This window comes from Stenella coeruleoalba (genome assembly GCF_951394435.1).
Source record: "Stenella coeruleoalba genome assembly, chromosome: 3".
Taxonomy (NCBI): domain Eukaryota; kingdom Metazoa; phylum Chordata; class Mammalia; order Artiodactyla; family Delphinidae; genus Stenella; species Stenella coeruleoalba.
This window is the reverse complement of record NC_137148.1, coordinates 152,310,221-152,335,247: the sequence shown is the minus strand read 5'-3', so window position 1 is coordinate 152,335,247 and position 25,027 is coordinate 152,310,221. Positions and strand designations below refer to the sequence as shown.

The 25,027-nt window shown below is 42.1% G+C and overlaps 2 protein-coding genes and 1 pseudogene across 4 annotated transcripts in view; 1 reads left to right on the top strand and 2 right to left on the bottom strand.

Annotated features, from left to right (window-relative positions):
* LOC307183215 (UDP-N-acetylglucosamine--peptide N-acetylglucosaminyltransferase 110 kDa subunit-like) overlaps window positions 1-13,948 on the top strand; it is a 42,638-nt gene extending 28,690 nt beyond the window's left edge. The window contains exons 3-4 of one of the 2 annotated variants that reach the window (XR_013827420.1): window positions 293-9,866; window positions 10,487-13,948. Coding sequence is in view for 1 of the 2 variants with exons in the window: in XM_079915423.1 (XP_079771549.1) it covers window positions 293-3,442 (3,150 nt within the window). In the remaining variant the exon portion in view is untranslated. Of the gene's footprint in view, window positions 1-292 lie in introns of both variants that reach the window. The other variant, XM_079915423.1, reaches the window with a different exon arrangement.
* A 7-nt stretch (window positions 13,949-13,955) lies between these two features.
* Window positions 13,956-17,420, bottom strand: LOC307184915 (ferritin light chain-like; annotated as a pseudogene). Its single transcript has one exon. The product of its transcript is annotated as a ferritin light chain-like (transcript).
* The window catches only part of LOC307183218 (uncharacterized protein), a 127,455-nt gene continuing 119,806 nt past the window's right edge, over window positions 17,379-25,027 (bottom strand). The window contains exons 7-8 of the mRNA XM_079915432.1: window positions 20,082-20,292; window positions 17,379-17,577 (exon numbers count right to left, since the gene is read on the bottom strand). Coding sequence (XP_079771558.1) covers window positions 17,566-17,577; window positions 20,082-20,292 — 223 coding nt within the window. The 3' untranslated portion in view covers window positions 17,379-17,565. The remainder of the gene's footprint in view (window positions 17,578-20,081; window positions 20,293-25,027) is intronic.

Below are 25,027 nucleotides of genomic sequence, written 5' to 3'. Positions count from 1 at the left end.
TTTGGACTACTGACTTTTGATTTCTTCTAAGGCAAGTGTATAGGTAATTTTTATTCCCTGATTAGGAGAAAAATGGTGGAAGAGGGCAGGGTTAAGAATTAAGATGTCAAGAGCGTGAGAGGTAGATGGCCAACCAGAGTTCCTAAGGTTCGGTGCCTGTAACTGTCGCCGCCGCTTAAGCCTGCCAAAGCAGTGGTACGGCTGCTGCCCTCATATTTGCTACCTCTAGAAACATTCTTGCCAGTAGTGGCGGCAGCGGGACTCAATTACCCCCTTTTCTCACTCTCTCCAGAAGCTCCAGATGGCGTCTTCTGTGGGCAACGTGGCCGACAGCACAGAACCAACGAAACGTATGCTTTCCTTCCAAGGGTTAGCTGAGTTGGTACATCGAGAGTATCAGGCAGGAGATTTTGAGGCAGCTGAGAGACACTGCATGCAGCTGTGGAGACAAGAGCCAGACAATACTGGAGTACTTTTATTACTTTCATCTCTACACTTCCAGTGTCGAAGGCTGGACAGATCTGCCCACTTTAGTACTCTGGCAATTAAACAGAACCCTCTTCTGGCAGAAGCCTATTCGAATTTGGGGAATGTGTACAAGGAAAGAGGGCAGTTGCAGGAAGCAATTGAGCATTACCGGCATGCATTGCATCTCAAACCAGATTTCATCGATGGTTATATTAACCTGGCAGCCGCTTTGGTAGCAGCAGGCGACATGGAAGGGGCAGTACAAGCTTACGTCTCTGCTCTTCAGTGCAATCCTGATTTGTACTGTGTTCGCAGTGACCTGGGGAACCTGCTCAAAGCCCTGGGTCGCTTGGAAGGAGCCAAGGCATGTTATTTGAAAGCAATGGAGACGCAACCGAACTTTGCAGTAGCTTGGAGTAATCTTGGCTGTGTTTTCAATGCACAAGGGGAGATTTGGCTTGCAATTCATCACTTTGAAAAGGCTGTCACGCTTGACCCCAATTTTCTGGATGCTTATATCAATTTAGGAAATGTCTTGAAAGAGGCACGGATTTTTGACAGAGCTGTGGCAGCTTACCTTTGTGCCCTAAGCTTGAGCCCAAATCATGCAGTGGTACATGCCAACCTGGCTTGTGTATACTATGAGCAAGGCCTGATAGATCTGGCAATAGACACCTACAGGCGAGCTATTGAATTGCAACCACATTTCCCTGATGCTTACTGCAACCTAGCCAACGCTCTGGAAGAGAAGGGCAGTGTTGCCGAAGCAGAAGATTGTTATAATACAGCTCTGCGGCTGTGTCCCACCCATGCAGACTCTCTGAATAACCTAGCCAATATCAAAGGAGACCAGGGGAACATTGAAGAGGCAGTTCGCTTGTACTGTAAAGCATTAGAAGTCTTCCCAGAGTTTGCTGTTGCCCATTCAAATTTAGCAAGTGTATTGCAGCAGCAGGGAAAACTGCAGGAAGCTCTGATGCATTATAAGGAGGCTGTTCGAATCAGTCCTACCTTTGCTGATGCCTACTGTAACATGGGAAACACTCTAAAGGAGATGCAGGATGTTCAGGGAGCCTTGCAGTGTTATACTCGTGCCATTCAGATTAACCCTGCACTTGCGGATGCCCACAGCAATCTGGCTTCCATTCACAAGTATTCAGGGAATATTCCAGAAGCAATTGCTTCTTATCGCACTGCTCTGAAGCTTGAACCTGATTTTCCTGACGCTTATTGTGATTTGGCTCATTGCCTGCAGATTGTCTGTGATTGGACAGACTATGATGAGCGAATGAAGAAGTTGGTCAGCATTGTGGCTGACCAGCTGGAGAAGAATAGGTTGCCTTCTGTGCAGCCTCATCATAGTATGCTCTATCCTCTTTCTCATGGCTTCAGGAAGGCTATTGCTGAGAGCCACGGGAACCTCTGCTTGGATGAGATCGGTGTCCTTCATAAACCACCGTACGAACATCCAAAAGACTTGAAGCTCAGTGATGGTCGACTGCGTGTAGGATACGTGAGTTCTGACTTTGGGAATCATCCTACTTCTCATCTTATGCAGTCTATTCCAGGCATGCACAATCCTGATAAATTTGAGGTATTCTGTTATGCCCTGAGCCCAGATGATGGCACAAACTTCCGAGCGAAGGTGATGGCAGAAGCCCATCATTTCATTGATCTTTCTCAGATTCCATGCAATGGGAAAGCAGCTGATCGCATCCATCAAGATGGTATACATATCCTTGTAAATATGAATGGTTATACCAGGGGTGCTCGAAATGAACTCTTTGCTCTCAGGCCAGCTCCTATTCAGGCAATGTGGCTGGGCTACCCTGGGACCAGTGGCGTGTTTTTCATGGATTATATCATCACTGATCAGGAAACTTCACCTGCTGAAGTTGCTGAGCAGTATTCTGAGAAACTGGCTTATATGCCCCATACTTTCTTTATTGGCGATCATGCTAATATGTTCCCTCACCTGAAGAAGAAGGCAGTCATCGATTTTCAGTCCAATGGGCACATTTATGACAATCGGATTGTGCTGAACGGCATCGACCTCAAAGCATTTCTTGATAGTCTCCCAGATGTGCAGATTGTCAAGATGAAATGTCCTGATGGAGGAGACAACGCAGACAGCAGTAATACGGCTCTTAATATGCCTGTCATTCCTATGAATACTATTGCAGAGGCAGTTATTGAAATGATTAACAGAGGACAAATTCAGATAACAATTAATGGATTCAGTCTTAGCAATGGACTGGCAACTACCCAGATCAACATTAAGGCTGCCACTGGAGAGGAGGTTCCCCGTACCATTATTGTAACCACACGTTCTCAGTACGGGTTACCGGAAGATGCCATTGTGTACTGTAACTTCAATCAGTTATATAAAATTGACCCATCTACTTTGCAGATGTGGGCAAATATTCTGAAGCGTGTTCCCAATAGTGTACTGTGGCTGTTGCGTTTTCCAGCAGTAGGAGAACCTAATATTCAACAGTATGCACAAAATATGGGCCTTCCCCAGAACCGTATCATTTTTTCACCTGTTGCTCCTAAAGAGGAACATGTTCGGAGAGGCCAGCTGGCTGATGTCTGCTTGGACACTCCACTCTGTAATGGACACACCACAGGGATGGATGTCCTTTGGTCAGGGACACCCGTGGTGACTATGCCAGGAGAGACTCTTGCTTCCCGAGTTGCAGCTTCCCAGCTCACTTGTTTAGGCTGTCTTGAGCTTATTGCTCAAAATAGACAAGAATATGAAGACATAGCTGTGAAACTGGGAACTGATCTAGAATACCTGAAGAAAATTCGTGGCAAAGTCTGGAAGCAGAGAACATCTAGCCCTCTGTTCAACACCAAGCAATACACAATGGACCTAGAGCGGCTCTATCTACAGATGTGGGAGCATTACGCAGCTGGCAACAAACCTGATCACATGATTAAGCCTGTTGAAGTCACTGAGTCGGCCTAAATAATGACTGTGTGCACAGGAGAATTACCCTGTACCTGAGCCTCAACCTTCTGGGGGAAAGGGAACTACTTTTTCCTTATCTGTACAATACCATGCTGCAGATGGGTGACAGACAATGATAAGAAATAGCACAGCCAGACTTGCTTCCTGCATGATCATGATCATGATAGGGAGAGACACAAGAGATGGGAAACTGCTGTTCCACAAGGAGTCTCCATAGAATTTTGCAGCAGCCAGGTGTCTGGAAGGTCTGGAAGGTAAGTCTGGAAGGTCTGATCTCCCTTGGTCTTCCATGGGATGGATGGTTAGTGTGGAAGGGAGATAGAGATTGCCCAGCCGTTTTGTGATTATCATGGATTGATTGAGTCTTCTGAATTAATATTTTTCTTTATATTTTGGGTATTGGAGCTTTTAAAAATGTTTGGTTTCAGGTATTTTTATTCATGTGAAGTGTGTATGATTCTCTTGAGATAAGCTTTTAAGCTAAAATATTCCTTGTTTTAGTTTCTGAACTCTACAGATAAATGGGGACTTTGCTGGTGTAGTCTTTTTATAGGTTTTGTAAACCACTTGAGCTTATATCAGTCATTTTAGTGTCTGACATAATGTTCGGAACTATCAGTGCTTTGTTGGTTTATAGATGATGGCTTAAATTCTTTTCCTGGTCCGTTTCCTTCTTCCCTTCCCCCCACTTTAAAAATTCTCCTGTAACTTGGCTAACAAAAAAACAAGTCTGATTCAAAACCTCCCAGAGTGTTTCTCTTAACCGCATCATCTGGTGCCAAATGAAGATTCTTAGGAGTGATTATTAATTCTGAAGGGCACAGTTGTGGTACTGTCACTGATGATAATAATAATGGATTTTTGGCCTAGAGTGTTGACCTATTTCACCAGTGTTTTACCGTTGACTGCCCCTCTATGCTGCTTCCAAAAGTGATAGTGTGTGTTAAGATTTTTACTTTCATTTCTAATGTTTGTTTGTTTGTTTTAGTGAGTCCTGTTCTTCCTTTTTCTTTCAGCAGAAATGAAATCCCAGGTAAGTATAAGTATTCAAATATTTGATCAGTAAGTCACAGTTATCTCCAGTACATTAAATAACTTTCATCAAAAAACATGTTATAGGTAAAAAGCTCTGAAGGACCAGCTATGTATATGATAATTATGTTTCAGACCTTCTAGGGTATTATATATAATAACTTGTCTTCTGGACGTGGTCTTGAAGTCTTTATGGATTCAGTCTCAGTAGTAGCGAACTGCACTGCTACTTGGTTTGGAGTACAAATTAGACTTTAGCCCTCCTGGAGGTTGAGTTTTTGGTATTGAAAACCATAGGAATGAAATTATTGTATTTCAACAAAGGATCGAGGGCTTGAGGCTTAAACAAGGCAACATACGTGTGGGAAGCAGTCAGCCTTGAGGGCAGGTAAGGACATGCCAGGCATGCGGCCGCTGCTCGAAGGGACTGTCCCTACTTGTTCCCCTCCTTGTTCCATTCCATGGGAGATAAATCACCAGGGCCCAGAGATCAGAAAGAATGTAAAATGAGACAAGCAAGCTGTCTCCCCCCTGCACATGCAGGTTATTTTTGATGCTTCTGGGTTTATGGGTTTCCTCCCAGGGAAGTTTATCTTGAGCCGAGACAGTCTGTAGATAATGTAAACCACCATCTGGCAACCTTCCGATTTCTAGTCTAGATAATCTGCAACTGTAGCATAATACAATTTGCCTTGCAACCATCAGTTGTCTTGATCCTTCTGATCCCACCCGTCGGTGCTACTTCAGTTCCTTACCCCTTCCCTTCTGACCCTGGGCGGTGAGATCCTCTTTCTCCGGCTGGTCCGCGGCAAGTGGCACTCGAACAGGGACCTGAAGCGTGAAGGCAATTAAAAGAAAAAGAAAGTGCAGGTAAGAGAACGCTTATGCAAAATATGTGTGGCCACCAGTAAAAGTGAAACGAATAGCGGCATAAGGCAATAGTCAGAAGTAAAATAAGATGGGGCAAAAGGGCTCAAAGATGTATGAATTATTTGCTCAGGTTTTACTTTTGATGCTTAAAGCTCGGGGTAATAAAGTTTCTGAACTTTATTGTTGACTGAATTTTTACAGCATATCCATGGTGCATCTCCCTGGTTTCCTGATGGTGGCTCTGGTGACATAGAAATCTGGCAGAAAGTTGGAGAAGATTTAAAAAATTATTACGAGTCTCGAGGGCCTACTCATACTCCTGTTGTTACATATAGTTTGTGGAGTCTGATAAAAATATGTTTAGATTCTTCTCATGATAGTGTTGATTTGAATGTAAAGTCAGAAAAACATAAGCCTCTGACAGAAGGAGAGACTGTATTAACTACTGTGTCGCCACTTCCTAAACCGAAAGAGCTAATTAATTTCAATAGTTTAGATGAAGAGGAACATTTTGACTTAACAGATGAGGCTTGTAAACATAAAAGAGAGAACTATCCTGAGGATGGTTTTCTAATGGCTGTGATAGATAAGTCAGTGAAAAAGCTGCAGGTTAATAAGGACTGTCTTCCTCAAAAATCTACATCTGTAAAAATGCTGAGTCCCTTGCAGCGCGCTGTACAAGGAGCAATAAAACGAGGAGAAGATCCTATTTTCTGTTGTCCCGTCATAGAAAGACCTGGTCCTAATAATCCTCAACAAGCTACTAGGGAGCATCAGGCTCTCCCTTTGAAAGTTTTGAAAGATTGAAAATCTGCCTGTGCTCAATATGGGCCCACTGCTCCTTTTACTGCTGCTATGGTTGACAGGAGAAGCTCTTCCCCCCGCTGATTGGAAGTCTATTGCACGAGCTTGTTTAAATGGTGGAGATTATTTAATATGGAAGTTTGATTTTTATGAACGGGCTGCTGAACAAGCAGAAAAGAATGCTGCCCATAATATTCCAGTTGATTATCATATGCTGATTGGGGAAGGACAATATCTTTCTTTACAAGATCAATTAACTTATCCCTTTGTTGCTTATCCTCAAATAAATCATTTGGCATTACAAGCCTGGAGGAAATGTCCTTCTACACACAAAACTGAAGATCTTTCAAAACTTAGACAGGGACCTGATGAACCATACGCTGATTTTGTAGATAGGTTGTCACAGGCGGTGGGGAGACTCATTGTGGACGGACTCACTGGTACAATTGTAGTTAAGCAACTTGCTTTTGAAAATGCTAATAATGAGTGTCAGGCTGCGATTCGACCTTGGAGAAAACGGGGAACATTGGAGGATTATATTCGCCTTTGTGCAGACATTGGGCCTACTTATATACAGGGTGCTGCTGTGGCTGCAGCATTAACTAACGTGGGGTTTAAAAACAATCAAAAGAAAACAAAGACTTGTTTTAAATGCGGAAAGGGCAGGTCCTTTTGCTAGAGAATGTAGATCTTTTAATTCTAACCCTAGTCCTTCCTTCCCTACTCAGAAACCTCCAGATGGTCAGAAAATCCCTGGTTTATGCCCTACATGCAATAGGGGAAAACATTGGGCACAAGATTGTTGCTCAGTGGCCCACAAGGATGGGCCACCACTGTCGGGGAACTCCTCCCGGGGCCTTCCCCGGCCCCAACAAATAATAAGGGCAATGTCTGTGTATCCGCCTCAAATTATCAATCAGACATTAACCAAAAACAAAAACATACAATATCCTCGCTCTCCAGAGCAACACCAGGAAGCGCAGGACTGGAGCTCAGTACCTCCGCCCGATATGTATTAACTCCTGAAATGGGTCCTCAGGCCCTCTCTACGGGCATCTGTGGACCTTTACCCAAGGGTTTGATGGGACTATTATTGGGAAGAAGTAGCGTCGCCATGAAAGGTTTAACTGTTATGCCAGGAGTCATAGATTCTGACTACGAAGGAGAAATAAAAGTCATGGCACAAACTATTAAAAATATAATAACTATTTCTCCTGGTGATAAAATTGCACAATTGCTACTTTTGCCCTTTGTACCTCATGGACAAATTTTACAACATCAAAAGAGAGAAACAAAGGCTTTTGGATCGTCTAATGCTGCCTACTGGATTCAGAAGATAGGGAAAGAACGTCCAGAAATGAAATGAACCATTAATGGAAAGGTTTTTTCAGGTTTGTTAGACACTGGAGCTGATGTCTCTGTTATGACGCAGGTACACTGGCCTAAACGTTGGCGCATTAGTCCTACTATTACAGAACTTCACGGAATAGGACAAAGTTCTTCTCCTATGCAAAGTAGTCAGTTTTTTTTTATGGCAAGATAGTGAGGGCCATTCAGGATATTTCCAGCCTCATGTTTTGCCTGGGCTGCCTTTAAACCTCTGGGGCCGAGATATATTAAAAGAAATGGGAGTATTACTTTATAGTCCAAACTCTCAAGTCTCTAATATGATGTTGTATCAAGGATTTCTTCCCACAAAAGGGCTGGGAACAAATCAACAAGGAACTGTCAGTCCTATTGATGTGAAAATAAAAAATGATAGACAAGGTTTGGGTTTTTCTTAGGCGCCTTGGATTCTCCACTCACTGCTGATCCAATTACTTGGCTGACTGATGACCCTGTATGGGTGGACCAATGGCCCCTCACAAAGGAGAAATGAGAAGCTGCAGAACAATTAGTACTGGAACAATTAGGGCATTTAGAAATTTCCAGTAGTCCTTGGAATACTCCTATTTTTATTATCAAGAAAAAATCTGGAAAATGTAGGTTATTACAGGATCTAAGAGCTGTTAATAAAACTATGCTAATAATGGGAGCTCTTCAACCAGGCCTACCCTCTCCAACAGCCATACCACACAATTATCATCTTTTAGTTATAGATTTAAAAGATTGTTTTTTCACTATTCCTTTGTTTCCTGAAGATAGAAAACATTTTGCTTTTAGCTTGCCTTCCTTAAATTTTAAGGAACCCATGAGGAGATTTCAATGGAAAGTATTGCCTCAGGGCATGGCAAATAGTCCTACATTATGCCAAAAATATGTGGCTCAGGCCTTGACTCCTGTGAGAAAAAGGTTTCCATCGTTATATCTCATACATTATATGGATGATATGCTTTTAGCCACTGATAATATTTCTTTATTAGAGACTGCTTTTCCATTTTTACAACAGTCCTTACAATCATTTGGCTTGGTCACTGCCTCAAAAAAATTCAAAGACAATCTCCATTTTTATATTTGGGAAAATATATTGATAACACTACTATTAGGCCTCAAAAACTGCAAATTCGAGTTGATAATTTAAAAACATGAAATGCTTTTCAAAAATTACTTGGAGATATTAATTGGCTAAGGCCTTCCTTAAAACTTACTACTGCTCAATTACAGCCTTTGTTTGATATTCTTAAAGGTGACTCAGATCCTTCTTCTTCACGCTCTATGACTCCAGAAGGATTTCAAGCTTTACAAATAGTCAGTAGATCTATCAGTTCTACACAATTAACTAGAATTCATACTCACCTTCCAATTTTCTTAATAATTTGTCCAACTCCTCACGTGACTACTGCCGTCTTATGGCAAACTGTTGGAATTATTGAATAGATTCATATGAAAACTACACCCTCTAAAGTTATTAACCCTTATTATGAACTTATTAGTAATTTAATAATGCAAGGTAGAACTAGATGCTTACAACCTATAAGTATAGAACCTTCTCAAATTATTATCCCTTATTCAGTTAGTCAACAAAATTGGCTTTTTCAACATAGTAATGAATGGGGTCTTGCTCTTGCAGGATTTTCAGGTACCTTGGAACGCCATTACCCTGCTGATAAATTGATCCAGTTCAGCAAACTTAACTCATATCTTTCCTTCTATAATTAGGCAACAGCCTGTTCCTCATGTACCTTTGGTTTTTACGGACGGTTCTTCTTCAGGAGTGGCTACTGTAATCATTGACCACAGAACAAACCTCGTTAAAGAAACTTCCTTGACTTCAGCTCAACGTGTTGAACTGTATGCTGTCATTATGTCTTTTAAACATTTGCCTTCTATATCTTTTAATTTGTTTTCTGATAGTAAATATCTTATTAGCTTGTGATTTCTTCTGGAGACTGCGAGCATAGGACATACTAATGACCCTGAATTATCATCCTCTTTTTGTTTGCTTCAACAGCTTATTCGTTCCCATGATGGTCCTGTTGCAGGTCTGTATATCCGTGCTCATTCTAACTTGCCTGGTCCATTGACTAAACTTAATGCGACTGCAGATGTTTTAACTCAATCTAAACGTGATCTTTATCCTGTACATTTTCCTCCCAAGAATAGAGTTGAAGTTACTCCTCCTCCTCAATCTCTTTTCCCTAAAGCAGGACAGGTCCCAATTTACCGTACTCCTCCTTTCCGTTCATCATGCTGTCAAGAATGGCTAATGTACTGCATTCATTATCTTCATACTCTTGATACTCATGGTCCATGTCCTGGACACCCTCATATTATGGTAAGTTATGATCAAACTGCTTCACAAGCAGCACAGCCGTTGCACGCTTTACACCGTCAGTCGGCGGCTACATTGCACGCACAATTTTCCCTTACTGGTGAAGCCGCCCCACAAATTGTTAAGCAATGCCCACAATGCTTACCTCACCTTCCTGTTCCACATTATGTTGTTAATCCTCGTGGATTATTACCTAGACATTTATGGCAAATGGATGTTACTCGTATTCCGTCTTTTGGGAAATTACAGTTTGTTCATGTCACTATCGATACTTATTCTGGTTTCCTCTGTGCTACAGCACAGACCGGAGAAGCTACTAAACACGTTATCACTCATTTATTACACTGTTTTGCTTTCATGAACCTTCCCAAAATTATTAAAACAGATAATGGGCCCGCTGCTTTTGCAACATTTTGTAATTCATTACAAAATTACCCATATTACAGGCATTCCATATAACCCTCAAGGACAACGTATTATAGAACGTGCAAATAGATCTTTAAAGCTAACTATTGAAAAAATAAAAAGGGGGGAATTGTATAGAACAACGCCACATAACCTTATAAATCATGCTCTGTTTATTTTAAATGTTCTCACTGTTGACAAATTTGGCTGCTCTGCAGGGGGAAGGTTGGTGGCTGAGCCAAGATTGGCCTCTCAATCTCCGGAGGTCCTCTGGAAAGATCCGTTAACCAGCACTTGGCGTGGTCCTGATCCTGTGTTGATTTGGGGACGTGGTCACGTGTGTATCCTTCCCAGATCAGTGCCTGGACCTTGCTGGCTTCCTGAGCGCTTAGTCAAGCAAATAGATGGCTCGCCACAGCTCACCTAGTTCAGAAGATGAAGAAGCTCTGCACCTCTCCTGAAAATTTGACAGTGTTGATTCAGAAAAAGAAGAAGAAGAGGAGAGCACTTGCCAGGACGACTCAAAGGAGTGATGTTCCAACTTGGGGACAAATTAAACAACTGGTTTCATGAGCTCAAGAGTCAGTGAAACAACAGAATAATCCTGTTACACCTGTAACTTTATTTTTGGTTATGTTGGCAACCATTTCATGTGTTCCCTTTGTTAATGCAGCAACTTACTGGGCCTATGTACCTTATCCTCCACTATTACAACCCATATCTTGGTCTGAAGCAGAGTTTCCTGTATTTTACAATGATAAGTGTTTATGGGCCTCTTATTGGGAATATAAAACAAATCAATATGTCTGTAAATTATACTAACTGGTTTAGTACCCATCCTGTCTGTCTTAGCCCATTGAATCTGGAAACTGGATGTGTAAAGGCTATTAGTTATGAGCATACAGATGTTTATGAGGGAACGGATCAATCAATTAGTTTGTCAGGCTCTCCAGGCATCCTTCGTTTTACAGGAACCAACATTACTCTTACATGCCCGGCTACCAGCCGACGAGAGGATCTTAAGGATACCATCATTTGGTATAAAATGGGCAACCTATTAATATTAGAGGTCGAATCTCATACGCCTCACCACTTAGGGATTCCGCTATTACTATAGCCAAGGTTACAGGTGAAGATTCAGGAAATTATTTCTGTATGAAGCGTTTACTTGGAGGACAAGGGATACTTATAGCTGGACGTAAGGTTACTATGCTTAACAGAAAATCAAAAAATCAATTGCCTCCCCTTACGACCGTTAACTTTCCTGGATCCAATTTTGAACATTGCAATGCATCTTGGAATAATAACCAAATATGGTGTACTATAGATTATACCAAGGTGTCAATTCTTATCTCTTCTTTTCCCATCATAGATAGGTTTATCACATTTCAAAAGAACTGGGATATATGGAAACTAGCTCTAACTTATTCCAATACACCTGTTATAACTTGTGTTGCTTCTCCATATACACGTTTGTGTGGTTCTATTAACATTGGTAATTCTTCCAAAGGAGGATATAATATTAGCTGTGTTAATTGTATTTTTAGCAGTTGTATGTTCCCTTCTGCAGGAACGCAATCTGTGCTTATACTAAAGCAACCCATGTATGTTATGGTGCCTGTACATCTGAGAGAACCTTGGTATGAAGATACTGGAGTACAGGCATGGGTGGAAGTCTCTAAAGCCTTGCAGAGGAGACGCTTTCTTGGGTGGCTAATAGTAAGTTTACTTGCGTCGGCTGCTCTGTCTGCTACTGTGGCTACTGCCGGTCTTGCTCTTTCACAGAGTATTAATCATGCTCACTTTGCTAATCAGTTATCTCAACATACCAGTCTTGCTTTATCTTTACAAAGTCACATATATTTACGGATTAATAACAAGTTAGATGAATTTAAAAACGCAATTTTGGGGATTGGAGATCAGATGGCAGCATTAAAATTGAGGATGCGTTTAGCTTGTCATGCAAAGTATACATGGATGTGTGTTACTCCTTAAAAGTACAGTGACTGTATTTGGGAATGGGAAAAAGTAAAAATGCATCTGCTGAGTGTTTGGTCAGATAATAATATTAGTCTTGATCTTAAGAAATTAAATGCTGAAATTCAGGATATACAAAATACACATCTTGATGATGTTTCGCCAGAAGATGTAATTCAAACTTTACTGGATCATTTAAAGTGGTTAAACCCTCAGTCTTGGATTACTGGAAGGTTGTCAGGATTTATTACCCTGGCCATAATTTGCCTATTATTGATAATAATCTCATGTCTGTTTCGTATCCTCATGCAACAGTACACTACTCTCGGCACTAAACTTCATGGAATTATTTTGCAGCAAAAGTTAAAAAATAAAAAAGACCTGTGGGAAGCAGTCAGCCTTGAGAGCAGGTAAGGACATGCCAGGCATGCCGCCGCTGCTCGAAGGGACTGTCCCTACTTGTTCCCCTCCTTGTTCCATTCCATGGGAGATAAATCACCAGGGCCCAGAGATCAGAAAGAATGTAAAATGAGACAAGCAAAGCTGTCTCCCCCCTGCACATGCAGGTTATTTTTGATGCTTCTGGGTTTATGGGTTTCCTCCCAGGGAAGTTAACCTTGAGCCGAGACAGTCTGTAGGTAATGTAAACCACCATCTGGCAACCTTCCTTTTTCTAGTCTAGATAATCTGCAACTGTAGCGCAATAAAATTTGCCTTGCAACCATCAGTTGTCTTGGTCCTTCTGACCCCATTCGTCGGTGCTACTTCAGTTCCTTACCCCTTCCCTTCTGACCCTGGGCGGTGAAATCCTCTTTCTCCGGCTGGTCCGCGGCACACATGAATATATGTCTTTGTCTTGCTGTACTGCACCTGTGCTGTCTAGTAACAGATATTTTGTCTGCTAGTAGTGTTCTAGATTATGTCTTTCCAAAGCGCTGAGGCAGTGCACCTATTCTGTAGTTGCAGCTGATGCCTGAATGTAGCCTAGCTGACAAATTATTGATTAATAAGAACTTGAATTTCTCAAAGATTTGTACTGTTAACCAAAATCTGAGCAAGGAGTCTCAAATGTAATTCTTAGCCAGAATTACATGTTAATGAACCATTTAACAGTGTGAATCAAGGAACATCAGTGTAAGGATTTCTTTTAATTTATTTTTTACCTGCTTGAAATATCAGTTAAAGTTTGCCAGCTTGGTTGCAGATGAACGGACGTTGGAAGTTCACCAAACTACTTAATGTGGGATAGGATAATAGACTTCCAGCGCCCTCAAGGCTGTGACCTTGCAGCCATTTTACATAGCACATCCTCCTCCTATAGGGATGAACCTTTCCCTGGCCCGAAAAGTAGCAGCTCTGTTGAAGCTTTGCTTATTGTAACAGGATTTTGTTTCCAGGTTACATGTCTGTGGAAGACTTAATTCTGAATAGAGATATAGATATTACTGGAAACGAATTGTTTTTTCTATTATACTCTGATTTATCAAAAAAGTAAAACATTTAAACTGTGCTACAGAAATTCAGAAGTTGTCTTGCAATCTTTAAACAATAAATGAATGAGTTGCCCTTAAAAAAAAAAAAAGGATTAAGCAGTTAAGCTGTTGGTCCCACATCAGACAAATTTTCCTATACCTTCTGTCAATATTGTTAACAGAGACTGTTATTTTATTAATCCTTATGATCCCGTGATTCTTTCTTTCACGTTTCAGGGCACAGCAGGTGAGAGAGTGGATTTGTTAAGCTGGGTGGGTTTATCCTTCTTTTATGCGTTCATTCAATTTTATGTTCATTTACTTATTGTACACACATGGCAATAGAAGCTGCTAAAGCAATCATTGCTATTCTGCAAAACAACAAGGCACAGAAGCAGATGTCTTATTTCTGAGATTTCTCCCCCCAGGATTATTATGATTAAAGATCCTTTCCCCCCACTCCCTGGAGAGGACAAGGGGCTGCTCGCTGGAGGTTTTTTAATGACTTGGGGAAAGGCTCAAATATCCCCCCGTTATGGTAATCCACCCCAGGGGCAAACCTCACAAGAATATTATGAATTTATTTTATTGTTCTATCCTTGCAAAGGTAATACTCAGCTCATTAGAATATGAAAACTATACTGTCAAATTTCAGAATTACATGGATGAAGAAAATCACCAGTGGCATCATATCACGTGTGTTATAGTTGTATTTACTATATTGACTCTATTAACTATGTTGTGTTAACAATATATTGTATAACTATATATTGAAAAGGCAAAATGCTGTAACTTATTTCAGAAAAAATAATTATGTTGGCAAACCCCAAATTGTACACTGTAGACAGGTCCTAGGAAAAGAAGATTTAATTCATAGTGGACAAGAGGTTAGCTTCTGTTTTCAGCCATGTGCTATTTCAAGAATTAAACGTCATGAATAATACAGGATATAAGAGGAATAGTCTAAAGACGGAAAAGCACATTTTGATTAGGAAAGAGAATTTAAGGCTTAAGTCTTTTTTTTTTAAGGAAAACTGCCTTATTACTATGAGATAAGAAAATTGTTTCCTTCTTTTCTTCCTTGCTTTCTTCTTTTTCTTTTTTTTAACCTTTTTAATTTTGGATATTTGACCTCTAAGCTGAGATGACTGAAAATGCCTCCTCTGGGCATCAACATTTTTGAAAGACTTTTTCCCCCTCCCTAAGGGCTATTTGTCTCTTGGAGGCATTGCCTACATTACTCACCAAGAGGCAAGCATTTGTCCTTGCACTAAATGCTGACATCTCCTGATAAGAGGGAAGCTGCAAAGTAGAAGAATTGAAGGTCAATATGTTGATAGTGGTCTCAAGAGCATTGACGTACATTTGTGTATTGGGGAAGGGGAGAGAAGCTTGAGAGTGGGCCAGTGGGGAGGGGTAAATATTTTGTGATGCTGTCTACCTATGGGCTTATAAAGTTTACAGCTGCATTAGGAGGACAAGCATTACCATTAGCATGAAAAGTAGGGCAGACCTCAGTTGCAAAAGCTTCTAGCCATACACATAGGGCAATACGTAAATGATACACCTTATTGCATTCACCCATTCACCCTCCCCTGTTCATGCTAATTGGAAATTTCAGTCCATTTCAGAGAAGTAACACAACTATCGATCATTTCCCCTGGCACGAATCTTCCTAGAGCTCACGCACTAGCCCATGTGTCTTAGATTTAATATCTGATCACTAGCTGGATTGAAGCCAAGAGGTGGTTCCCAAAGTTGCTGCACATTAGAATCACCTGGGGAACTCTGAGACCTCCCTGTGCCCAGGCTCCTCCCTAGACCTACTGAATCAAAATCTCTGGGGCTGGGACCCAGACACCAATGTTTTTCTTAAAAGCTCTTTAGGTAATTCAAATGAGCAGCAAAGCTTGAGAAGCAGCCCAATAACGGGAACAAACTTATTTCACACAGATAAAGTGGGGCAATTCATGTGTTAAAAGAACATGAATATATGTCCATGCCTCTCTCACGCTTTGTCACAGTTTACCCTTCCCCCTCCCCATATCCTCAAGTCCGTTCTCTAGTAAGTCTGTGTCTTTATTCCTGTTTTATCCCTAGGTTCTTCATGACATTTTTTTTTCTTAAATCCATATATATGTGTTAGCATACGGTATTTGTCTCTCTCTTTCTGACTTACTTCTACACTGTTGGTGGGGATGTAAATTGGTGCAACCACTATGGAAAACACTATGACAGTTCCTCAAAAAGCTAAAAATAGAGCTACCATATGATCCAGCAATCTTACTCCTGGGCAAATATCTGGACAAAACTATAATTCGAAAACATACATGCACCCCTATGTTCACAGCAGCACTATTTATAATAGCCAAGACATGCAAACAACCTAAATGTCCACTCACAGATGAATGGATAAAGAAGATGTGATATATATAAAATGGAATACTACTCAGCTATAAAAAAGAATGAAATAATGCCATTTGCAGCAACATGGCTGGACCTAGAGACTATTATACTAAATGAAGTAAGTGAGAAGGAGAAAGACAAATACCATAAGGTACCACTTATATGTGGAATCTAGAATATGATACAAATGAACTTATCCATGAAACAGAAACAGACTCACAGACATAGCACACAAACTTGTGGTTCCCGAGGGGAAGGGGGAGGTGGGGGAGTGATGGATTGGGAGTTTGGGATTAGCAGAGGTAACCTATTATATATATGGTGGATAAACAACAAGGTCCTACTGTATAGTACAGGGAACTATAGTCAATGTCCTGTAATTAACCATAATGGAAAAGAATATGAAAAATTATATATATGTATAACTGAATCACTTTGTTGTACAGCATAAACTAACACAACATTGTATATCAACTATACTTCAGTAAAATAAATTTTTTAAAAAAGAAAAAAAACATGAATATATATATATATACTTATAGATATATATATATATATATATATTTCTTTTTTTCCTCTTTATTCTGTTTGTGTTTCAAATAGGCTTTTTTTTTCCTTCTGCAAAAAGCGTTATTGTTTCCATTTGGTCCAAGGCTTGGGAGAGGGCTCCAGGGCGGTTACAAAGCTGCCTAGTAGCTGCAGAGCAGGGCTTCAGGCAGAAGCTCTGATGCCAGAGGGGCTCCTCAGAGGCGGCTGGACTTCAGAGACTCCTGTTTGTGCTCGAGGGTGAGCCTTTCAAAGAGATACTCGCCCAGCACAGCCTGCGGACCAGCCAGCCTGCGGAGGTTGGTCAGGTGGTCGCCCATCTTCTTGATGAGTTTCACCTGCTCCTCCAGGAAGCGGCTCTCCAGGAAGTCACAGAGGTGGGAGTCTGCGCGGGCGGAAGCCAGGGCGCGCAGATGTGATAGTGCCTGGTGCAGGCTCTTCTCCCTAAGAATGGCGGCTTCCACAGCGTCCTGGGTTTTACCCCACTCATCTTGAGAAGGCTTCCGCGCATCCTGGAAGAGGGCGCGGCCACAGCACTGGTTTTGCATTTTCAAGAGACGCTGGGCGCCCTCACACTTCTCCTCAGCCAGTTGGCGAAAAATGTGGCCCACACTGTCCAGAGTCCCATTGTTGCTGTCGAAATAGAAGCTCAGAGAGAGGTAAGTGTCCCCAGATGCATGTTGAACAGGCGGTGGACGGCGACCTCCACCTCGATGGAATAATTCTGACGAACCTGGGAACTCGTGGTTGATCAGTGATAAGGAGCTAAGCTCAAAAAACGGTGTTGGCCTGTCCTGGAGGCTGAGGATAGCTGAGTGGCTGATTCCAAAGGTTGCGACAGGAAGAAAGGTTGGAGGGTGGTCGGGGGCTGGAGCAAGGAGCGTCCCTGGGTCTGTTCATTCCAAACACTGTTGAAGCAAAAGACAGAACTGCAGGACTGCCGAGCGCACTGCCTCAAATAGGCTTTGATATAAATGAACAAGAAGTCCAAGCAAGGACAAAACTTACCCTTCCCCCCACCAAAATAGCTGGCGATACTAGAATCTAGACCTGGGAAGGGATTCTTCCATTACTTTCTGAACATTCCAAGCCACTAGAGCAGTGGTTCTCAAAGTATGGTCACCTTGTAACCAAGCAGTACCCTATGGGGCCTTCCTAGGACAGACCCATCCCCCATATCCTCTGCTGTAGTTCCTCTCTGAAGTACTCAGATAATAGTATCTCAGGCATATTTCTTGAGTTTTCAGATGCTAAAAACCACCACCCAATGGAAGAAATTAACTCCTTGATGATCATGAGCACGTAGCCCCCAGACCTTCTGGCACCTAAGGATGGATAATGTTACCTGCCCTGTGGCCTCAACATCAACCAATCAGAGGATTGTGCACGAGCTGATCACATTCCCTGGGACGTCCCTCCCTCACCTGGCCTTTAAAAATGCTTTGCTGAAATCCTTTGGAGATTTCAGGGTGTTTTGGAACTCGGGCCACCCCTCTCCTTGCTCGATCCTGCAATAAACCTTTCTCTGCTCCAGACTCCAGCCTTTAGGTTTGTTTGGCCTCACTGTGCTTCAGACAGACGAACCTGCATTCGGTAACAACCTGACCAGTTTTACCAGCGTCCCCTGATAATGTGTCAGATATTCAAGTTTTAGGGCCCTGTCCCAGCCCTATGGAATCAGCAACTCTGGTGGGGCTCAGTGATCTCTGTTACAACAGGCCCTCCAGATGATTTTTATTCACCTTAAAGTTTGAAAATATCTGCATTGTCAGCTGGCCAAAGCGTCCACCAGCAGGTGAAGGGGATTGGTGCCTGGAAAAGATAGGGACCAGCCAAGGCAAGTACAGCAGCATTTGCCGTGGTAGTAATGGAGAATGCCTTTTCTCCACTGGTTGGCACAGACTAGGATCTGGGAGCAGTGGCAGGGTTATTTAGGATGCTTTACATTTCAATGTAGAGGGACCGCTGTCCTGGTTTGCCAGGGACTTCCCCTGTGTGAGCACTTAAAATCTCATCCTGGCAAACCCCTTAGCCCTGGGTTTGAAAAACGTAGGGAATAACATGAAATTTAGGGGAAACATGATCTAGGTTTTGGGCAAGTCACAAGTGCTAATTAAAGCTAAGCAAGTATGGACAACACTAGCGTTCTTTAGCCCTTTGCGGGGAGGTAAATCTGATTGGGTGAAAGGACTTATTGTTAAGAGATCTTTGTAGAAACATCCCCTTCTGCTTAGTCCGCTGGTTCTCAGTTCTGGCTAGACATTGGCATCGTCTGAGGAGATTTAAAATGATTTTATTGGTCTACGATGACCAACCGTCAGTGTGAGGGTTTTTAAAAAGTGCTTCAGATGATTCTAATGCACAACCAAATTTAGGTGCCACTGCTTAAGCTTTTGAACCGCTGCTGCATATTTGCACCTCATCTTCCTATGAGAATATCCAACTGTAGTTGAGGTTTGTTTTTTTTTCTTTTTCTAACTGTCTTATTATAAGATTTACTGTCTTAAATAAGGTTGAATGTACAGAAAATCTTGCTAGTCCATCTGGTATAGCTGGATACTTAGAATAATATAGTTAAGATATATACCATTTAAGTATTGTGACTGGCCTTTTTTTGAAATTAACATATGCATTGAATTAGTATGTTCTCTTTTGAAGTTGTTATGTTGGGGAGCTATACCTCTAATCTGCCATTACTAAATATCTGGACACCTCTTATTAGGAATTGCTTTTAGAAATCTTTAGGGATTAAAACCAAGATTGCTGTATTATTTGTACTGGAACCACAAAAACCTCACAGAGTTCCCCCGCTGTACCTTCTACCCCCATCTCTAACCCTTGGCAACTTCTAATCTGTTCTCCATCTCCACGGTTTTGTTATTTTAAGAATAATATGTAAACATAATCATGAATTACTTAATCTTCGGAGATCGGCTTTTCAAAATTTTTCCCTCGGCATCATTCCCTTGAAGTTCATTTCAATTTTTGCATATATTAATAATTTGTTCCAGAAACTTCCGGGAAGATGGCAGAAGAGTAAGACGCGGAGATCACCTTCCTCCCCACAGATACACCAGAAATACATCTACGCGTGGAACAACTCCTACGGAGCACCTACTGAACGCTGGCAGAAGACCTCAGACCTCCCAAAAGGCAAGGAACCCCCCACGGACCTGGTTAGGGCAAAAGAAAAAACTAAACAGAGACAAAAGGATAGGGACGGGTCCTGCACCAGCGGGAGAGAGCTGTGAAGGAGGAAAAGTGTCCACACCCTAGGAGCCCCTTCGCGGGCGGAGACTTCGGGTGGCGGAGTGGGGGAGCTTGGGAGCCACGGAGGAGAGCACAGCAACAGGGGTGCGGAGGGCAAAGCGGAGAGATTCCAGCGCAGAGGATCGGGCCGAACGGCACTCACCAGCCGAGAGGCTTGTCTGCTCACCCGCCGGGGCGGGCGGGGCTGGGAGCTGAGGCTCCGGCTTCTGTCGGAGCGCCGGGAGAGGACTGGGGTTGGCGGCGTGAGCACAGCCTGCAGGGCGTTGGTGCGGCCGCGGCTAGCCGGGAGGGAGTCCGAGGAGGGGTCTGGACCTGCCGAATAGGCAAGAGACTTTTTCTTCCCTCTTTGTTTCCTGGTGCGCGAGGAGAGGGGATTAAGAACGCTGCTTGGGAGAGCTCCAGGGACGGGCGCGAGCCGCGGCTAAAAGTGCGGAGCCCAGAGACGGACATGGGACGCTAAGGCCGCTGCTGCCGCCGCCAGGAGGCCTGTGTGCGAACACAGGTCACTAGCCACACGCCCTTCCGGGGAGCCTGTGCAGCCTGCCACTGCCAGGGTCCCGGGATCCAGGGACGGCTCCCCCGGGAGAACGCACGGCGCACCTCAGGCTGCAACGTCACGCCGGCCTCTGCCGCTGCAGGCCCGCCCTGCACTCCGTGACCCTCCCTACCCCCGCGCCCCCCCCCCCGCCTGGGTGAGCCAGAGCCTCCGAATCAGCGGCTCCTTTAGCCCCGTCCTGTCTGAGCAAAGAACAGACGCCCTCCAGCGACCTACACGCACAGGCGGGGCCAAATCCAAAGCTGAGCCCCTGGGAACTGTGAGAACAAAGAAGAGAAAGGGAAATCTCTCCCAGCAGCCTCAGAAGCAGCGGATTAAAGCTCCACAATCAACTTGATATACCCTGCATCTGTGGAATACATGAATAGACAACGAATCATCCCAAATTAAGGAGCCCTGTGGATGAAAGGCTCTTGGTGCTGCAGCCAGGAGTCAGTGCTGTGCCTCTGAGGTGGGAGAGCCAACTTCAGGACACTGGTCCACAAGAGGCCTCCCAGCTGCACATAATATCAAACAGCGAAAATCTCCCAGAGATCTCCATCTCAACGCCAGCACCCAGCTTCACTCAACGACCAGCAAGCTACAGTGCTGGACATCCTATGCCAAACAACTAGCAAGACAGGAACACAACCCCACCCATTAGCAGAGAGGCTGCCCAAAATCATAATAAGTCTACAGACACCCCAAAACACACCACCAGACGTGGACCTGCCCACCAGAAAGACAAGATCCAGCCTCATCCACCAGAACACAGGCACTAGTACCATCCACCAGGAAGCCTATACAACCCACTGAACCAACCTTAGCCACTGGGGACAGACACAAAAAACAACAGGAACTACGAACCTTCAGCCTGCAAAAAAGGAGACCCCAAACACAGTAAGATAAGCAAAATGAAAAGACAGAAAAACACACAGCAGATGAAGGAGCAAGATAAAAACCCACCAGACCTAACAAATGAAGAGGAAATAGGCAGTCTACCTGAAAAAGAATTCAGAATAATGATAGTAAGGTTGATCCGAAATCTTGGAGATAGAATGGACAATAGAATGGACAAATTGCAAGAATCAGTTAACAAGGACCTAGAAGAACTAAAGATGAAACAAGCAACGATGAACAACACAATAAAGGAAATTAAAAGTACTCTAGATGGGATCAATAGCAGAATAACTGAGGCAGAAGAACGGATAAGTGACCTGGAAGATAAAATAGTGGAAATAACTACTGCAGAGCAGAATAAAGAAAAAAGAATGAAAAGAACTGAGGACAGTCTCAGAGACCTCTGGGACAACATTAAACGCACCAACATTCGAATTATAGGGGTTCCAGAAGAAGAAGAGAAAAAGAAAGGGACTGAGAAAATATTTGAAGAGATTATAGTTGAAAACTTCCCTAATATGGGAAAGGAAATAGTTAATCAAGTCCAGGAAGCACAGAGAGTCCCATACAGGATAAATCCAAGGAGAAATACGCCAAGACACATATTAATCAAACTGTCAAAAATTAAATACAAAGAAAACATATTAAAAGCAGCAAGGGAAAAACAACAAATAACACACAAGGGAATCCCCATAAGGTTAACAGCTGATCTTTCAGCAGAAACTCTGCAAGCCAGAAGGGAGTGGCAGGACATATTGAAAGTGTTGAAGGAGAAAAACCTGCAACCAAGATTACTCTACCCAGCAAGGATCTCATTCAGATTTGTTGGAGAAATTAAAACCTTTACAGACAAGCAAAAGCTGAGAGAGTTCAGCACCACCAAACCAGCTCTACAACAACTGCTACAGGAACTTCTCTAGGCAAGAAACACAAGAGAAGGAAAAGACCTACAATAACGAACCCAAAACAATTAAGAAAATGGGAATGGGAACACACATATCGATAATTACCTTAAATGTAAATGGACTAAATGCTCCCACCAAAAGACACAGATTGGCTGAATGGATACAAAAACAAGATGCATATATTTGCTGTCTACAAGAGACCCACTTCAGACCTAGAGACACATACAGACTGAAAGTAAGGGGATGGAAAAAGGTATTTCATGCAAATAGAAACCAAAAGAAAGCTGGAGTAGCAATTCTCATATCAGACAAAATAGACTTTAAAACAAAGACTATTAGAAGAGACAAAGAAGGACACTACATAACGATCAAGGGATCGATCCAAGAAGAAGATATAACAATTGTAAATATTTATGCACCCAACATAGGAGCACCTCAATACATAAGGCAAATACTGACAGCCATAAAAGGGGAAATCGACAGTAACACATTCATAGTAGGGGACTTTAACACCCCACTTTCACCCATGGACAGATCATCCAAAATGAAAATAAATAAGGAAACACAAGCTTTAAATGATACATTAAACAAGATGGACTTAATTGATATTTATAGGGCATTCCATCCAAAAACAACAGAATATACATTTTTCTCAAGTGCTCGTGGAACATTCTCCAGGATAGATCATATCTTGGGTCACAAATCAAGCCTTGGTAAATTTAAGAAAATTGAAATTGTATCAAGTATCTTTTCCGACCACAATGCTATGAGACTCGATATCAATTACAGGAAATGATCTGTAAAAAAATACAAACACATGGAGGCTAAACAATACACTACTTAATAACGAAGTGATCACTGAAGAAATCAAAGAGGAAATCAAAAAATACCTAGAAACAAATGACAATGGAGACACGACGACTCAAAATCTATGGGATGCAGCAAAAGCAGTTCTAAGAGGGAAGTTTATAGCAATACAATCCTACCTTAAGAAACAGGAAACATCTCGAATAAACAACCTAACCTTGCACCTAAAGCAATTAGAGAAAGAAGAACAAAAAACCCCCAAAGTTAGCAGAAGGAAAGAAATCATAAAAATCAGATCAGAAATAAATGAAAAAGAAATGAAGGAAACGATAGCAAAGATCAATAAAACTAAAAGCTGATTCTTTGAAAGGATAAACAAAATTGATAAGCCATTAGCCAGACTCACCAAGAAAAAAAGGGAGAAGACTCAAATCAATAGAATTAGAAATGAAAAAGGAGAAGTAACAACTGACACTGCAGAAATACAAAAGATCATGAGAGATTACTACAGGCAACTCTATGCCAATAAAATGGACAACCTGGAAGAAATGGACAAATTCTTAGAAAGGCACAACCTGCCAAGACTGAATCAGGAAGAAATAGAAAATATGAACAGACCAATCACAAGCACTGAAATTGAAACTGTGATTAAAAATCTTCCAACAAGCAAAACCCCAGGACCAGATGGCTTCACAGGCGAATTCTATCAAACATTTAGAGAAGAGCTAACACCTATCCTTCTCAGACTCTTCCAAAATATAGCAGAGGGAGGAACACTCCCCAACTCATTCTACGAGGCCACCATCACCCTGATACCAAAACCAGACAAGGGTGTCACAAAGAAAGAAAACTACAGGCCAATATCACTGATGAACATAGATGCAAAGATCCTCAACAAAATACTAGCAGACAGAATCCAACAGCACATTAAACGGATCATACACCATGATCAAGTGGGGTTTATTCCAGGTATGCAAGGATTCTTCAATATATGCAAATCAATCAACGTGATACACCATATTAACAAATTGAAGGAGAAAAACCATATGATCATCTCAATAGATGTAGAGAAAGCTTTTGACAAAATTCAACACCCATTTATGATAAAAACCCTGCAGAAAGTAGGCATAGAGGGAACTTCCCTCAACATAATAAAGGCCATATATGACAAACCCACAGCCAACATCGTCCTCAATGGTGAAAAACTGAAAGCATTTCCACTAAGATCAGGAACAAGACAAGGTTGCCCACTCTCACCACTCTTATTCAACATAGTTTTGGAAGTTTTAGCCACAGCAATCAGAGAGAAAAGGAAATAAAAGGAATCCAAATTGGAAAAGAAGAAGTAAAGCTGTCACTGTTTACAGATGACATGATCCTATACATAGAGAACCCTAAAGATGCTACCAGAAAACTACTAGAGCTAATCAATGAATTTGGTAAAGTGACAGGATACAAAATTAATGCACAGAAATCTCTGGCATTCCTATATACTAATGATGAAAAATCTGAAAGTGAAATCAAGAAAACACTCCCATTTAGCATTGCAACAAAAAGAATAAAATATCTCGGAATAAACCTACCTAAGGAGACAAAAGACCTGTATGCAGAAAATTATAAGACACTGATGAAAGAAATTAAAGATGATACAAATAGATGGAGAGATATACCATGTTCTTGGATTGGAAGAATCAACATTGTGAAAATGACTCTACTGCCCAAAGCAATCTATAGATTCAATGCAATCCCTATCAAACTACCACTGGCATTTTTCACAGAACTAGAACAAAAAATTTTGCAATTTGTATGGAAACACAAAAGACCCCGAATAGCCAAAGCAATCTTGAGAACGAAAGAAGGAACTGGAGGAATCAGGCTCCCTGACTTCAGACTATACTACAAAGCTACAGTTATCAAGACGGTATGGTACTGGCACAAAAC